Source organism: Chinchilla lanigera, unplaced genomic scaffold, assembly GCF_000276665.1.
Source record: "Chinchilla lanigera isolate Chin_1 unplaced genomic scaffold, ChiLan1.0 scaffold00075, whole genome shotgun sequence".
Taxonomy (NCBI): domain Eukaryota; kingdom Metazoa; phylum Chordata; class Mammalia; order Rodentia; family Chinchillidae; genus Chinchilla; species Chinchilla lanigera.
Window position 1 is genome coordinate 6046563 of NW_004955476.1, and position 18474 is coordinate 6065036.

The following is an 18474-nucleotide window of genomic DNA, read 5'->3' on the forward strand; positions in this document are numbered from 1 at the left end:
AATGTATCTGTGGTATGAATCTCTAAACATAGGCCTACTGGACTAGAACATACATATTTTAATTTTAGAAGATATCCTGTCAATAACATAAAAGAATTTCTGTTTTCATTCTCTTTCTCAATAACACTAGATATTATAGTACTTTCAAGTTTCTGGAACTCTTTTTTTATTTTTAAAAAGCTCTTTAGAAGGACATTTCTCTGAATAAATAGAGATTGAAAACTTTTCATTTCCATAGAAGATTTCTCACTTGTATTCCAGTGATTTCTCCTATGAGTTACCTCATTCATATTTTAGAAACTTTTATGTAGGAGAAATTTTTCCCCCAAGGCTAAATTTTTAACTGAATTATAGCTTTTATAAAAAATTAATGTTCATTTTTGATACACTCAAATATCTGTTTGTATCCATCCTGATTTATCTGATGACATTAGGTAACCTTTGAGATCCTTTTTATTTTATTCTTTTAATTGTTGCTTGCTATAGGTCCATTATAAAGAATTTGGAAGACAGAAGAGAAGAAAGCTTCCATACTTCCCAATACCCTTCAGCATGAGGTTTTGGAATATTTTAGATCTGTGTGCAGGTGACACTATTACAAGCTAGACCTGGTCCTGATGACACTGCGACTTGCAAATCTTTCTAGGTGGGGCTGCCCTTCCTTTGTGAGAAGGGAATATGCACTAGCTGCAATAGCCAGACTTACTAAGGAAGCAGATGGTGGTCAAAGCTTCAGCACCAACATAAGTAGAACACTCTTTCTAAAATAAAATGGATCAAAAATCTTAATTTTTATTCACTGTCTTCAATCTTTCTCCTCCCAGGTATCTGGCTCGGCGTTCTGGAAGGAATTGGCATATTGGCTGTGATCACTAATGCGTTCGTCATTGCTATTACCTCTGACTACATCCCACGCTTTGTCTATGAATACAAATACGGCCCGTGTGCAAACCATGTAGAACAGAACGAAAAGTAAGGTTGAAATCCACACACTTCCTTGACACATTTTCCATTTGTAATTAAATGAGAACTTACTGGAAAGTTTTGTGCTGTGACTATTAAAGGTAATGTTCCTTCCATTAATAATGAGTGTATTAGGTAAAACCAAGTGGGGTGAAAGAAACAAACAGAATTTTTAACACAAATAACTTTAGAGTTTCCTTTGCTTTTCTTTGAAAATATATCACTGGTATTAAAGTGCTAAGAACATTATACTGCAGCTAGAAGTCAAATTCTAGAACAGGAAGAGAACTCGGAAATCACCCAGCGTAGTCTTCTTACTGTGTAGATGGAGACGTTCAAACCCACACTGCTTAATCAAGCTGCCAAAGGGAACAAAGAGAGTTTGTGGGAAGATAAAGACCATCAGGAGACTCTCATCTGTATGCCTACAGGTTCTGAAAAGGCATTTATAGCTAGGATTTAAGGACACAGAATATTTTGCCCTCCATTTGTCTGACATGTATTTTCTGTTAAAATTTAAATCCACACTTCAAAGAAAGGCTTCTCAACTTCTGTACTATTGATGTTGGAAACCAGAAATTCTTTGGGTGAGGTAAGGGGACTGGATTTTCCCACTGCTGGATGTGTGTCCTTTGCCCAGTAGAGCCCAATATCAAGGGCTGCCTTTCCCAAGTCAGAATACTCAAAAATATTTGCAGACATTGCCAGATATCCCTGGGGGGACAAATTCACCTGGTTTGGAGCCAATACTTTAGGTAATATGTGTTATTTCAGATGTTTCCTTATTGAAGGTGCAGCAGGGGGGGAAGGCAAGTGGGCACTGTATGTGGAAAGCACAGAGGAACTGGAGGCACTGAAAGTACTGTAGGTGGAGCTTGGCCTTGAGTGACAGAAGCTAGAGCAGGGTCGGAAGCCGCTTCTCTTTCTCTCCAGGAGCACCTTCAGGCATGTGGACATACCCAGGCTGGGCCAGCGCCACCCCAGATGGTACCTTGCTTTAGGATGACATTAACCCTGCACTGTGGGTGAACTCCGGTTTTCTCAGAACACAAAAACACCTTTCAACAGCAATGTCTCATTTTATTCAAGGAGAAAGACTGGGGCCGGGGATTTAGCTCAGCGGCACAGCGCCTGCCTGGCAAGCTCAAGGTCGTGAGTTCGGTTCCCGGTATCGGAGAAAGAAAACAAGGAGAAAGACTAACGACTCAGGCATTATTTGATTTTGTATCTCGGAGCCTTTGAAGATTTTTAACTGGAAGTTAACAGCTGAGGTTGGACTTCCAGCTTTGCCTTTCAGTACAAGTTGCATCACCTATCAGGCCGTAGTTGGCTCCTAGCAGGTCATAGTCTCAGGCCTCATGATTAAGAGGTGACGGCTGGGGCGGGGCATGAACTGTGACACACTTTGTAGATGTGTGGTCATTTCAGTGTGAGTGGAAAACTTCCTTTTCTTAGCTCAGGGTGGTCTAGAAGCAGATTATTAAGACTATGAAATGTGTTCGCTTGTCTGGCTGCTCCATTTGTTGGGAGACTCGTTTGCTAGTGCCTTTACTGCCACCTAGAGGCAGGAGGAAATGACACTGGCTGAGTATTTCCATTTGACAACCTGTCTTTCGAGTAGTACCCACTCTTCCTCCTCAGTGACTGGGGGATATGGACGAATTTCAAACAAAGGTGTGGGGAGGCTTACGAGATGTTGGTGCCATACATCCAGAGAAGCACGCTCTTATTTACTATTTCCCAAGTGTGCTTAGCAGCTACATTGGAGTAGATTCATTTCAAGTAAAAATGTTCAGAGCAAGGTGGCAACAGGAGAAGATGGAGGGGGAGAGACAGGTGCTGGCGGAGAGTCAGAGAAATGACAAATTATGGGATCCTGGATGAACAAGAAAGAGGTGAATCCAGTGCGGTGCTGGAATTATCACTTCAGGTTCAGACGTGGTAGACCTGTGTTGGAATCTGAGTTCCAGCCACTGTTTGTCCTGGGACCGTGGTTCTTCCCATGTGGTCTGCAGACACCCTTCAGGGACCCATAAATCCAGACTGTGTCGCAAGGACACTACGACATCATTTGCATTTTCACCTACTGACATTTGCATTGCTGCTGCAAAAGTAACAGTGGGCACAATTTCTAGTAGCTTTGTGTAAGTCCAGGTATCAGCACTAAACAATTTTAGCCATGATTATATTTTTCATCACCATCTCTCTATCTTAAATATGTCAGTAGGAAATTTAAAATGCCTCTGAGGAAACACAAGAAACTATTAATTTTTAAAACCTCCACCTGTGGATAAATAAATGTCTTTTGAAATTTTATGTAAGGAAATGTGAAATGTGCACAGAACATCTCTGCCACAGAGCAAAGGGTGATGGTTGTCTCAGAGAAAAGTACTGCATTAATTGTTCAAGTTTCAAACTGAGGAAAATTTTTTCCAACATGAAATAATGTTTACCAGACAAACTGATTATTCAGACTTCAGAATTTAGCAGCCACTTTTTTACAAAATGCACAAAACTAACATTCTGAGGAAAATACTTGTCACTATTTGTTGCTATTAGTAAAGTTCAAACTTTGAAGTGAAAAAATTAAAATTATGGATAACTTTTATTTATCACTGTGAGCTTAAATATTTTTGAGGTCTCACAGATATTTTTCTGATAAAAGCAAATGGTGATAACAGTAACTGTGATTTTTTTCATAATCTGTGGCAAAAATGTATCAGTCTTTGGAAGTTCTAAATGATTGAGGGAATTAATTCAAGGAATAAACATCTTCCAAGTGACCCATATTTGATGTTATAAAACCATGCATTGATCAAAGATGATTTTCACAGTACAAAATACACTCATGGCTTTTTTTTTTTTTTTTTTTTTTTTTTAGACAGAGTCTCACTATGCAGTTCAGGCTGGCCTTGAGCTCACTTTGTAGTCCAGGCTGGCACTGAACTCGCAATAATCCTCCAACTAACCTTGAATATTTATCCTTCTCCCACTCCATAAAATCCACTGGAAAACATGTTGGCCACACTTTGCAGACATCCCCATTTTATATCACTTCTGCAAGTCACAGTCATAGTAAACTGGCTTATGTGAAAGCTTGGATTCGGTCACATAATTCACATCATCAGTCCACACAAAATAAGCTTCACCTGTGCACTTGCCTCCTTTCTCTTTGCAGCCTCCCTAGTGCTGGCATTTCAGGCTTGCGCCAAGCCATACACCTATGAATTTTAACGTAAATTCATGACAATTTCGCTGATAATGGTATACAATCCCACATTACAACTGGAGTTTAAAAACTGCCACATGTAGATCTTTAGTGCAATATCATCATAAAATTTCCACAACTGTCTGAAATACTACTAAAATAAACCTTCCTTTTCCAACTGTTTACCTATATGAGACCAGATTTTCTATTTACACTTCAATGAAAGCAACATCACAATAGATTAAATATACAAGGAAATACAAAAATCTCGCTGTCTTCTGTTAAAACAGACATTAAAGGGATTTTGCGAACATGTAAAACAATATCATTCTCACAAGCTTCTTATTTCTTTTTGGAAAATACAGCCATTTTAACATACTCATTATTTAATTTATGGTGGACTTATAGTTATTTTTAAATAAATGAATGGATAAAATTTTTCTAAATTTCTGTTTTAATTTCCAACATGTTAAAGTATCAATAGATACACTCTGGTGAAGAACTCCTTCAGATGTTCAACACTTTTTAAAAAAATGTGAAAGAATCCAGAGTTCTTTACAAAAAAAAACTTGAGAATTACAGTCTGGAGACGGTGACCCCGTCTCTCCAAACCTTGCGTCTGTAGTCAGTACAAAGGACATAATCATGTCTGTACTTTAAAGTTGTAAATGTTACCGTGCTGCCATTTCTTTCAGTGTGACCGGACCTCTAAACCAGTCAGTCTTCCTTTCCTCTAATGCCCCATTCTCCATCCTCTCTATCGTCTTAGAAACCAGTTGGCCAGTTACCCTCACCACTTCCTTGGGTGCGTGGATCTCTTCCAGAGTCCCACCCTTGTTCTCCAGGTGCTGTGTCTGCTCCGCACTGGGCCCAGGCAGCTACCTGGGAACGAAGAAAAACAAAACAAAAAAGAGCAAAACATCCTGAACCATTCCACTAGCGATGTCTGCCGCGTACTTTATGTGGGTCTGGTAAACATTTAATTTTTCAAGTCCACTTGTGTTCTTTTCTGTTTTGCTTTGTTTTTGTTTGCTTGCTTTGTTTTTATTTGTAGTACTCTTCCTTATTGGAGAAGTCCATCACATCTTCTTTCTCCTCAGGCCTCACCTGCTGAGTCGCTGAGACACTTTTACGGTTCTTAGCTTTTTGCTTCTTAATTTTTGGATTGCCTTGAGGGTTTGATCTATGCATTGCTCCTCTTTCTCTAGACAGTGTCCTTTTACACTGATATCTTTTTCCAGTTTCGTGGATCTGATCTCACTTCTGAACACCAGACTTGAGTATCCCACTGTTGCTTAGCATCCCCTCTGATATGGCAGCTGTAGCTGTTGTGTCAGACTTACCATGTCCAAAATTCAACTCCAAATCTACCCCCAACCCCTTCAAACTTCAGTTTTCCTGTTGCCAGTTGGCTGTAAGTCCATACACAGTCAGGCCAAAAGTCCTTGGAACTAGCCTTGAATACTTATCCTTCTCCCACTCCATAAAATCCACTGGAAAACATGTTGGCCACACTTTGCAGACATCCCCATTTTATATCACTTCTACAAGTCACAGTCATAGTAAGCTGGCTTATGTGAAAGCTTGGATTCGGTCACATAATTCACATCATCAGTCCACACAAAATAAGCTTCACCTGTGCACTTGCCTCCTTTCTCTTTGCTTCCTCCCTTTGTCTCACCCACGCTGACTTCCACAGTTCCTGCTGCCTTCTGAGGACTCCGCCCTTTCTGTCTGAAGCTGTCTGCCCATGGATAGCCCCATGGCTGCCTTCTGCAACCTTAGGCTTCACTTGGTGTAACCTGCATAACCAGGTATACCCTGAGCACGCTGTTGGAAATTTTAGCCCCCATCTCAATTTCCCTTAGCTTAGTCCAATATGCTGTGAGGAAGTCAGAGGTTACAATATTTTCCTCAAGAAAGCCAATTACCCTGGTAAGATTTGCTGAAAAGGCAGTTCTTTCATCCCTGGGTTGCAGTGACATTTTGATCATACATCAAGGGAATGTTCACTTGGGGATCTGTGTTTGTACTGACTCATCTTTTCCCCCGATTTTTTCTTTTCTTTACACCAAAATCAGTATTTTAGTAACTGTAGCTTTACATTAAGTCATTAAGTGCTACAATCTTCCAGACTTTTCCTTTCAGCCCTGACTTTGTTAACATAGATTCCTTTCATTTGCATATAGACATTAGATTCAGTGTATTAGATACTATTTTATTTTATTTTATTTATTTTAGTTTTTGGAATCAGGAATCAAACTCAGGACCCCATGTTTACCAGGCAGGCACTGTGCTGCTGAGCTATACCCCCAGCCCTCACATATTATTTTAAAAGTGAGAGAATTTATACTTTGATAGAAGTCCTAAAACATATGTGTGCCATATATTTATTTCAGCCTGCATTTAATTCTCTGTGAATGTACTTTCAGTTTTTAGCCATTTATGACCTAATACTTAGTACCTGTGTTATCAGAAATGAATAGTATTTCTTTAAATCTTATTTCCTATTTATTCACTATTAGTATATATAGATGGTTACTTTTTATAATGACCTTGTATCTGTCAGGTGACATTGCAAAATTCAGTCAATATTCAAATAATTTGTAAATTATTTTATACTTCCTATATACAATTCACCATATATCAATAATGATATCTATATATTCTTTCTTTATGTTAATTCCATTGATCCATTTTCCATCTGCTTGTGTGGACTATACTGGATAGAAATGTTGACAATGAAAATATCTGTCTTGTTCTTGAGCTAATAGAGAAGCACTCAAAATATGACAGTCTATTGAATGTGATAATAGCTGTAAACTTTTAAGTAGATGTTCTTTATCAAACTAAAATGTTAATCTTTAGCTTGTTGAGTGATGTTTATCATGAATGGAACTTACATTTTATTTACTAATGTGATCATATATTTTCTGCTTTTTTCCATTAATGTACAAAGTTTGGGGGCTGGGGATTTAGCTCAAGGGCAAAGGCGCTTGCCTGGCAAGCGCAAGGTCGTGAGTTTGGTTCCTGGTACCAGAGAAAAACAAAAAAAAAAACAAAAAACAAAGTTTGGTCAAAATGTGTGGGAAATAGTTACATTTTTTAAAAAAATGTATTAGAATGCGAGACACATCTCCATGAATCCCCTTCAGAATGCTCCCCCTTGCTTCAAACATGTTTATCCCATCATAGTTGTCACTTTCTGAAGCAGTTCTGGATGGCTGCTTTTGTTAGTAGTGATTTAAAAAGATAGGGTGACAGTTGCTGCCACGTGACGTCCAAGGGAAAAGCAGGCTCACAGAAACATTACAGAGTGTCCGCCTCCGCCTCATTACCTGGATCTGGCACCGTGCACCTTCTGCTCCTCCCCAAAGTCAAACATGACCATGGAAGACAAACGTCTTGAATCGATTCAGGACCTTGAGGCAGCCACATAACAGCACAACTAGAGACCCTCATGAAAGAGGACTCCAGAACTGCTTCAGGAAGTGGCTGGAGCGATGGGACACATGTGTGTGAAGCAAGGGAAAGCTTTTGTAGGGGAATTAATGACAATGTGTATTTGCCATAATTATTTTTCATTTAAATATGTCCTTTACTTTTTGCTCACACCTTGTAAATTTTGAATGTTTTGTATATGATATTATTTCTTGAGATCTCGTAAACTTCGTCATGAGGTAACCTTTATCCTGAGGTGGTTTTAGACTCAGCTACATCACTTGGAGCAGGAGAGAGTGCTGGGCAGGCTCCTCCCTCCAGCCTCCAGCAGGATGTGCAGCAGGCATTTTTCTCTGAAGTGCTGTCCGACCTTGGAAGACTGCACTCTGGCTTTAGAAAGTCTCAAGTTCACCCTACTACTGTCCTCAGCTTCCAAAACTACCCATGAAATTAGCAAAGACACCATGAGAAAAACATGCAGGCATGTGAGGCTCCCGTGGCTTCCTGTCTGCCACCAGCCTCTCATAATTGGCAAAACTCATGGGTTCCCTGCTGTCTGCTAGAGCCCCTCGCCCTGCTGAACCCAAAGTCCAGGGTCCACCAGATTTTACAGGCAGTGGCCTCCCGAGAAGAACACTGCTGATGGCCAGTTTACCTAGGAGGGGCTTTCTCTTTCTAGAACTTTCATTCATCCAGTTCTCATTTTCAGACATCTTCAGCATCTTTAAAGCTTGAGTTTTGTTACTGCAGAGTACGGACTCACTATAGCCCATCTGAATGAACTGTTTCATTTTTATATTTATGCAGTCATCACCTTATAATAGTCCATACAATGTAATTACATGTTTGCTGTGACTTTATCTCCCACCACACTGGAATGTCTACTCCACAGGGACAGGGACTTTTACCTATTTTGTTTATTGATGAGTATCAGCATTGGTGATTTTTATAACAAGTTGTAAGATCTCAATAAAAGTATGGTGAAGTTAATAAATAAGTAATGCTTACTCTGTATATAAGTATATTCAGCAAAATGGGGCTACATGCATGCATATTTAGAAAACATACATCTGCAGACTTTTAACTCTAGAACAGTTATTTTTTATCAGCACAAACCCGTTGTACATAATGATTACGGTCATCAGTGGCAGATGGTAGATTTTTGGTACATAGGAAGTAACAAGCTGAATTTCTGGTGCATACTAACCATGTAATGAGTATAAACGCAAATGAAAGGGCAAGAGAGGAACTGTTGCAGGAAAAATCATACAGACACAATGAGAACTAAGGAATGGAGTAAGAAAGCTCAATTGCTAGGATCTTAAAATTAGAATGGCATTTATAAGACCCTGTCATTTGTAAAGAAGGAATTGTACTGGCCATGGAGGGTTTTCTGACTCAAAGAATGCCTTTCTTTCCTGCAGTTGCTTAAAGGGATACGTCAACAACAGCCTGTCCTTCTTTAACCTGAGTGAGCTCGGCATAGGGAAATCCGGCTACTGCAGGTACTCGTTTATAACTTCCAGCTGTCATTCCTGCTTGCATTCGCCTTTGTGACTGCTCCCCTCTAAATGCCAATGAGCCCGTTTAAAGTATTTTAGAATTTTGGCAAGTCAAGAATCCTCAGGCTTCCACACTTTGATCCCTATTCCTCACAGCCTTTGTTTTCTGTGGGTTTCAGATACCGAGACTATAGAGGTCCCCCTTGGAGTTCTAAGCCCTACGAGTTCACCCTGCAATACTGGCACATCCTGGCTGCCCGACTGGCCTTCATCATTGTGTTTGAGGTAAGTCACAGACTGAATAGAAAATTACCAGGGGTAAACACTTTCTAATTGATCTATCACCGGCCTCTTTGAAATGAATTCATCACTGACTTCCAAAAATGTCAGGTCTCCATAAAAGGGTGAAACAAGGAAACCATGAGAACAACGTGTGGAAGTAAGAGCTGAAAAACATAACATAGTGGGTGAGTATGTGTTTATCCCAGAAAATCAGAGTGCAGACACAATTGCACAGGTGAACCAGAAACTCTGGAACCTCCCTGTTTTGAACCTCCTAGTAGCCAAATTTAAAAAGGAAAGAATGGTTTCCCAAATTTGATTTTTAAAAATCCATATCTATACTATTCACCAGGATGGAAAAACTGATTTTCTACACAATCAACTAATTACAGCAACCCTGGATAACTCAATAAATCATGCCTTAGAATACTTTTATTATAGATGTGTAATTTGATTATCAGAGTTATGCAATAATATTAGATTGGAATCCAGTAAAGAAATTTTTGGGAAGCTACCATTTCATTGCCTTGTTTAACCAGGCTCAGTATAGTAAAGGGCTTAGCACTCGACTATTCTGAATGCCCACAGTGTAAAGCTACCTCAATGAAAAGTCAGTGAAAAGACTTTAAATGTGTTTGTTGTGGCCAAAATTATGGAGAGAAAGAAGTCGCTATGTGAAGAATTTTGAAACATCTTTTGAAAGACAACTACACCTGTCAACTGATTGCCAAAAAGCACTTCTGACTTTATAGTGAGATACCTTCATCCAGAAAGTGAAATGCTTACCTCCAAGGGTCTCATGCAGACTGATGCTCTATCACTTAATGATACTTTGATAATAGGAGGTAGATTTGAGCAGTGCACACACTCCCAAGCATTTCTTTCAGCCCTCCCATGTTTGTTTTCCATTAATTCTGTCCCAGTCTTTAAGAGGTTCTACTTCAATGCCCATGTTAGTGGTGATACACAGACTGTAGGAGATTTGCCAAAGGTTGCACAGCTAGTGAGCGTCAGTGGGATTCAGAAATCACGCCGTCTCATTCAACATCTTACACTGAATCATGGGCTTATTGCCTCTGAGTAGGATTTGTGCTGTTTAAAACCTAATACTTTTGTCAGTCTTTTAATATATAAGTAACATATATTTAAATGCAGATTATGTGACAGAGATAAAATATTTTATAACTTATAATGTGTGAATTTAATATAGAGGAAGTTCTGAAAAACAAACATTTTAGAACTATCATAGGCAGACTGTGTTCTCCATGGTTTGTGTGGTGCGCATTATGATATACTGGACATGGACTTTTTCCTATATATAATGCTTCATTTGTGTATCATGATGCATGTCATAATACTGGGCATCATATTATTGCATAGTGTGTCATGCTATGGACAGTGATTTAAGATTTATTCAGGCTTTATAAAGTGATATCAACATCTGACAGCAACAATTCATTCTTTTCTTTTAATATCAATGTGTTAAAAGACAGTAGTAATGTTCTCAATATAGCAGTTTTTGAAAATATGCATATTCCAAATGCTGCACATTAAGTTCTGATGCTTGCTTTTAAGGCAAATGGACCACAGTTCATGATTACTGTGTTTTGTGATTAGCATTTCAAAATCTTGAAAACTGTGCTTTCTGCTCTGACAATGCAGCACCTCGTGTTTGGGATTAAGTCTTTCATCGCATACCTGATTCCAGATGTACCCAAAGGCCTGCATGAGCGAATTAGACGGGAGAAGTACTTAGTCCAAGAAATGATGTATGAGGCCGAACTGGAGCATTTACAACAACAGCGGAGAAAGACTGGTCAGCCTGTTCACCACGAATGGCCTTAGTTGATACCTGCAACCAGCAGGGGAGGTACCCTTAGTGTGAAGGAGTGTTGGCAACTTCAGATGTAGATGGGACAGAGAAGGAGGGCGTACTTGGCAAACCACATGTATAATACGCTGCTTGGAAATGTATAACAGCAATCTCTGGGATTTGGAATGGACAGATTTCTAGGGATGGCGAAGCTGATCTTACAGGGATCTTTGCCTGGCATTGCAGAACCAACCTTTGAAAGGGATCTCTCCTCCCCGTCAGCCACAGGGTATCAGGACGGGTGGTGGTGAGGTTTCTAGAGACAGATTTCCATGGAAAGTCCACAGCCAAGCATGATTTAAAGTATCCTTGGTCACATACTAGTCTGACTTTGGAAGCTTCTATTGAGTTGAGATGCTTGCAAGAAATGACTTGAATCAATTGTTGCCTTTGCTGCTGGAATTCCATGTCCCTTCTGCTTTTACGTGGCTAGAAACTGCCCTTGTCTCATGAGAGTGTGGATTTTTGCCCCAACGAATTTATGCTGCTTTACACCTACTATGCAGTTGAAGAGTTGTGCACCACCTTTCATAGTCAAACCAAAAATATAAGATTCCAAAAAGAATACCATTCGTTAAAATCATATTGTATTGCATCAGCTACAGTGCAGTCTGTTTTATCACTGGTGAAGCCAGATGCACTGCACATTTTTATACATAGAAAACATAAATGGGGTTACTCTTACATCATTTAGAACATGACTACTCCATACTTTAGTGCAGAAAGCTATTTTATAATCTATTTAACTTTCCCCTGATTTATTACAAATCTCACAGAATGTTACCTTGAAATGCTGTAAATATGTTGATTTTCCTTGTACTTTTGCACCTTGACAATTTGGAATGCAAGATCCTGTTTATGCAACTCTGAGACCAGTTACATAGTATGCAATTGCAATATGTTTATTCAGGTAATCTGAAGCCAGATTGTCTACAACATTTATGCTTTTTCTGCAATGTGCTCTCTTACTGATGAGCTAATGAAAATGATGCATGTTGATAGATCTATTTGTAAAAAGCAATACTTGAATTTACTTTCTTTTTCATCACTGAAAGGAGCTTTCTATTATTGTTTCTTTGATGGATTGATTTGTTTTTAAACTGTCTGGAAACAAATTCAAATTAATTGTGAAGATTTTAATTTTGCAGTATCGTGAAATCTTTATTTTGATGTCAACTCTATCCACAGATTGATGGAATAGAAATGATGGGGAAATCAGTTAAACAAAGTCCAGAGGAGGCATAAACTGTAGGAGAGGCATAGGAAGAAAAGCTAAAGTTGAAGTAGGGGAATGTAAGGAAAAAATCAAGGCACTTCCTAGCAAAACAAGGAAATCCAAGTTTTTCTCTTCTGGGAATGGATTAAGAAATGGCATACACATACATATACATACACATACACATACAAGACTCATGATTTTTATTAATCATCTAATTAATTTTTGCCCAGTTAAGCAGAGCACAATTATTTTCAAATTCCAAAATTTCAAAATCAAGATTAGACACAATAGAAATAAAGCTATTTCCTGTAAATTCTAGCATTCCTCTAGTAGGGAAATTATAAATTTCACTTACTAGAAAAAATACTTTTATAATTCTAGCACCAGATATGTTTGTTGACTTTTCCTTCTTTCACTCCAGGGAAAAGTTATTCCATCATAGTTGCGTCCTTGTTTTAGTCAGGGATATTCACTTCTGTATTTGGCCTCTGATCCTGAGTAAGGGGCGGGCTTGTGAATATATGTTCCCTGGTAATTCCTCACCATGTAAGGCTCTTAGGTTCAGACATGATACTAATTCCAATGCCTGCACAACGGAGTGTTAGCACATCTGTGTTTACTTTTCTTTGTTTTTATGTATATATATATACACACACACATAACTGAGTGCAAACACTCTCCATGTTTACCTGATGGTTACTTACTTTCCAAATTAAGGACACAAGTCAATGACATTTGTCTTACAGAGGAGCAAAATATAATCATAGTGATGTCCTTCAGAATTCTTCTCTTTCCATGTTTTTATATAACCCCACCAGGGTATAAAATCATATTGATTGATATGAAAAAAGAAAGCTATTTTAATAAGAATTGTAATATCTTCATTTAGAAAATGCCTTCCCTGGTATTTTTGAAACAGATATGAAAAATAGCAAGCAGAAAATTATCTGAAATGTTTCTTTTGTGAAACAGTGCAGTAGAAACTAGCCACGCCTTCTTCATTGTTGACAGTAAAATGTTGACAGCCGCTCATCGTACCTTGATGTTAGCTTTCTCTGCTTGAGTTGAAATATTTTCTATCTTGGTTTTCCTATGAATAGAAACTAATTCTCAAAGATTTACAGCACACACTATTCTCAGGAATTCTATATTACATGAATGCTGCTTATATATTTTCATATTCTAACTTGTTGTCTTTTTAAGCAAATAACTACCAAACGTGCATGTGGTCTGCGTTGACGGGCTCTCCAGCACTGAGGAGAGTCCAGCACAGTGTGTGGAGAACTGCTCCCGATCTTAGCTGAAGTCGCCTGCTGTTGTTGCAGCCGGTGCACGCGCTTTTAAGGCCCAGGCTGCTGGTTGATGCATGACATGATGCCACTTGGAATGCCGCACATTCTTCTAAGACGACTCGTAGCACAGTCTGTTGTATAATGGAATGAACATAAAGTTTTTCACTCAATAAATTATCATTTGATATGGTATTTTACTATAATTTCCATGTTAAACTTAATTCTGGTTTTTTTTTAAATATTAAGTTGAGATTCTTGAATGGGGGAGCTGCTTGTTCTCTACCTCTATGAAGTAATGGGTTCTTTTGATTTTGATTTTTATTAATCCATGCTTGTGACACACAGTAATTACATTCCTCATGGGGAGTTGATTCATGTACATAACACAGGTTAATTCTTTTCAGTTCCCTCTCCCTGTCCTCCCTCTCCCTCTGTCTATCTCTTGGTCCCTTCCCTTTGGCAAGTGATCTATCTTGCTGTTTCCTATTACCTGGCTTTTATTTTACTCTTTAATTTATTTACACTTTGGGCTTCTCATATGAGAGAAATAATGTGATATTTAACTCGTGTGTGTCTAATTTACTTCCCTCAACGTTACAGTCTCAAGGTGCATCCATTTTCCCACAAATCACTCGAATTTATCCTTCCTTATAGCCTCATTCCTGAGATCCTTACCCCAATCTTAAAGAGTTCTGGCCATCTTCTGATAATATCATCATTATCTTCAAAACTTTGCACATGTAAGTGCAGAAGGGATATCACATTGATCCTAATGTTTTGTTCTGGGGACAGATGGTGGGGGAAACTTGATTAGGTCTTGTGAACACAGAAGGCTTCTATCATTGTGAACACTTCTTTTTGTATGCGTACATTCACTCTTACAACTGCCATTAAACCCTCCTTGGGTCATGAATTTTATTAGATGCAGTGCATGCCACAAAGGGATACCAAGGCACTAAGGACAACAGTCTACAGGAGGCTTGCCACCTGGCCTATTTTTCTTGGACTTGACGGTCAAAACTGAAAGTCCACGTTGCCTATACAGTCGCTTTGCTGATGTGGCTGGAGCACTTGGCGATCAGTTGGGAGTGTGCGGACACACACATCCCTGTCACACACTTTGTGTAAGCAGCAGGGCTCCCTGCCCGCGAGGTACACCTGACTCAGTGCTGCCCTGGTCACTGGAGGGGTCTAAGCCACTCCCTCAGGTCACTGTTCTCGTGAGCTCCAGCAGTCAGCCTAGGTTTCATCCAGAGAGCCAGTCTACCTCTTACTCACTCCTGCTATTCTTAGAAGCTCAAAAAATTAGCCTTTTAGGAGTGGCCTAAAGGGCCCAGTTTCTGATGGAAAGGCAAGTGTTTCCTTTTAGACATTTCCATTTAAAATAAAGTATGCCAACGTGGATGGTCCAAAGCAGAGATTAACTGGGCTTTAGTTTCAACCTTTGAATGTCCCCTATTTCTGCTTCCTAGGATTTATGCCATTGCGGTGGTGATAAATTACCTTCAACTGAGCTTGCTGCCTGGGTTCACCAGGAAACCACATATGGTTCCCTGGTCACACCAGATGACTTCCGTTTCAGAGAACATGAACACGGTAATCCCTGCACGCTAGCCTCATCCACATGGGCACGACTTTTTCTTAGGAAAGTAAAATGAAGGCACACAGATTGGTAGACAAGAGTCTCACATGTGGGAGCAGGTGTGGTTTCTGGTAGCATCAAAGTCTACCCTCAGGAAGATGAAGCCTGTAAACTCCAGCCTCACTGCAGGTACTGCACCAGGTGAGCTCCTGCACAGCTGTCCCTGGAGAAAGCCCTGTCCCTGGTCATCCGACCCGAAGTAGGAGCTTTGATGACCCAGGCAGTCAGCTGTGTAGATGTAGCTCAGCATCTTTCCCTCAGGAGAAGAAAGTAGGGGGCTACTCGTTCAGGTCTAGACCTATGTTGACCCCCTCTTCAATTTGTCCATCTTAATTCTGTAAGTTTAAAAAAAAAACAAACAAACTGACATCTCTGCTTTTCACAAAGCAAAATTCCAAAACTATGTATTAAAAATAAAATATACTCCCCACAAACAATAACTGTCACGTGGGTCATTAAAATTTCTGGTCCTGAGGCAGCCTCACTGTCCTCACCGTGTGATTCTGTCCACATCCACACAACTCCACACTACCAGGTAAACTCATTAGGCCAAACTGACCTCCTCTTCTAATAAGTCAGATGGAGAGATGTTACTTTTCTTCATGACTCCTTCTAAGAAGAGAGAGATTGACTGGCCAGAAAAATCTGGTGGCAAAGATGTTTGTGGAGCAATGCTTTGGAGAGAGCAGAGGGATCTTAGGGGCTTTCCCACCCAGGCAAAAAGGTCCACTTTCAAATCTGACTTCAGTTCCTGCTGTGTACAGTCCAGGCCCTTTTTTATGATGAAAAACAAACCATAGTTTAGGTCAATACTCCAAAGAAATGTGGCTTTGTTTTTCGTTTTCTTGTTATTTTTCCTATCTATGTTAGAATGCATGAAGCTAAATCTAGTGCACATTTTGTTCACATAACCTCTAATCAAAGAGTAAACTCCTTAATTTTGATGTTGAGAATAAAAATGCACAAAAATTACATGCAATTTTGTCTTTATAGGATGAGTGTTCATTGGCCTCTAGACTGTATTTTCAAGTAGGAGGAGCTACAGCAGTCTTATAATTAAAATGAGACTTTAAACATGGCCAGAGGAGGCAAAGAAGATTTCCACATCGGATGACAAACACGATTGCAGTGTCCTCCCTGCCCAAACAGAGATGCTTTCAGGAACTTAAAGTTTCTATAAATTTATGACTCTTCACGCCTGTAAGAACAATTAAAGAGTGACTCCTATTTTCTGAGCCTTAAAATCACCTTTAATTAAGATTATAATACAGAAAAATTTCAAAAATATTCTCTTTTAAATACTGTTTGAGAACACCCATAGTCTGTTTTTTTTGTCTATGTATAATGAAGTGGTATTATCCCATGCAGTCACAAAATAATAAAATTCATGTTCAGAGAATATCATTTGGATTAAACAAAGGGAAAAGTCTCTCCTCTCCTGCTCATTAGTGAATTTTAAGTGAATTAGAAATTTGTCTTGAGATACCTTTACTAATTCCATAACTATAATGCACAAATGGGAGCCTTACTATACCACAGATATGAATGTTGCATTTTAATAAGAAATTTGTTTATCTTTACAACAGCAGTTCTCTATTTTTTTTCAGGATTGTAAGACCTTTAGAAAAGTTACCCTCTGAAAAATATTTAAATTCTACCATTACAAAGTTTGGAAATTCAGGACATGACTTTTAATTTATTTTTTTTTAATTTATACATATGTTTACCTTGTTGCTCCTAAATGTCAAAGTACGTGAATACATGTTCTAGTCCAGTCTCTTGGAATCCTGGAGAGAATCGCTAGAACTTCTCGGATTAGAATGAACATGCTTTCTTCATAGACTACAGGCTGTTGTGGGTATTGACTGCTGTAGACGGGCCCATCCTTGGGCCAAGCATTTTATGTGATTTACCTCTCTAAATCTTCAGAATAGCCCTCTTCCATAGAAATAATTTTTGCTTCTTTTAATTGGGGCATGAAGGAAGGTTTGAAAACTCTCCCCCTAGATTTCCGAGCTAACCTCTGTCATGCCTCTGTTTGAACTGATGCTCTGGCCTCCCCCAAGGAGCTGTGCTTTGCACTCCCAACAGGGCCACAAAGTGTGGCGGAGAGCACAGTGTACCCATCAAGTCAGGAGAAAGAAATGCTGAGGCCACCGCTGACGGTACCGTGAAGGCACAGAGCCAGCCATGGCACCATTCCACCATTCTAGGGAACGCGGTGTTCAGCACAATAGGTTGAGAAGGTCCCTGCTCATTCTGTAGAAAAACAGAAAAAAGTGTGTTCCATTTCCAGGAGGAGCACTGAAGTTGGCCCTGGATGGCCCCTGTATTGCTTGGGAGGTCTTGACATGGCAGGCTGATGCTCCTCAGGAGCCAGGACAGGGAGCAGCCCCGGGACCAGCTGCAAACTGCAGACTTTCATACTTTTGCACCACTCAGCTACAATGACTTCCATCCGCTGTGGAAAATGGTTTCCCTGTGGATCTTTGTCTCTCTGTCTGTCTGTCTCTCTCTCTCTCTCTATGAAGCCCTAGCTTTTTGCATGTTCAGTTTGGAAGAAAAGGGAAGAAACTTGACCCCTACATGCTCTTGAGATGTTGTCTCCTAATGCTACAGATTTCATTTACCAGAGAAGCCAGATCCAGTTTTGTAACAGAAACATCTTCTAAGCCAGACTCAGTGATCCGCACCTGTAACCCCAGTGCTCAGCAGGCTGAGGCAGGAAGGTCCCAAGTCTGAGCCCTCCTGGGGCAACTTAGTGTGACACTGTCTCAAAATGAAAGGGTCTGGGGGTGTGGCTCAGGAGAGCACACCTGGGCTGAATCTGTGGTATTACCAAAAACAATTTTAAATCTAATTGTATAACAGTTTGAACTTTTGATAATATTTTATGTGAATAAATTTAAGAGCTGAAAATCACAAAGAATCTTATTTTAAAAAAATTGGTAAATGCAGACTCAGTGAAGGGTCTCAAGTGAAAGGCAAACACTGTACAAACTTTTGTGCAGTTCAAAACTTTTATTCTTCCTTGTAGATCTCAGTGTGCAGT

The 18474-nt window shown here is 39.5% G+C and overlaps 1 protein-coding gene across 2 annotated transcripts in view; it reads left to right on the forward strand.

Annotated features, from left to right (window-relative positions):
- Ano3 (anoctamin 3) overlaps positions 1–13983 on the forward strand; it is a 357658-nt gene extending 343675 nt beyond the window's left edge. For both annotated transcript variants that reach the window (XM_005401743.2, XM_005401742.1), the window contains 4 exons: positions 825–972; positions 9037–9117; positions 9294–9399; positions 11059–13983. In XM_005401743.2, coding sequence (XP_005401800.2) covers positions 825–972; positions 9037–9117; positions 9294–9399; positions 11059–11241 — 518 coding nt within the window. In that variant the 3' untranslated portion in view covers positions 11242–13983. The remainder of the gene's footprint in view (positions 1–824; positions 973–9036; positions 9118–9293; positions 9400–11058) is intronic.
- The last annotated feature ends 4491 nt before the right edge of the window (positions 13984–18474 follow it).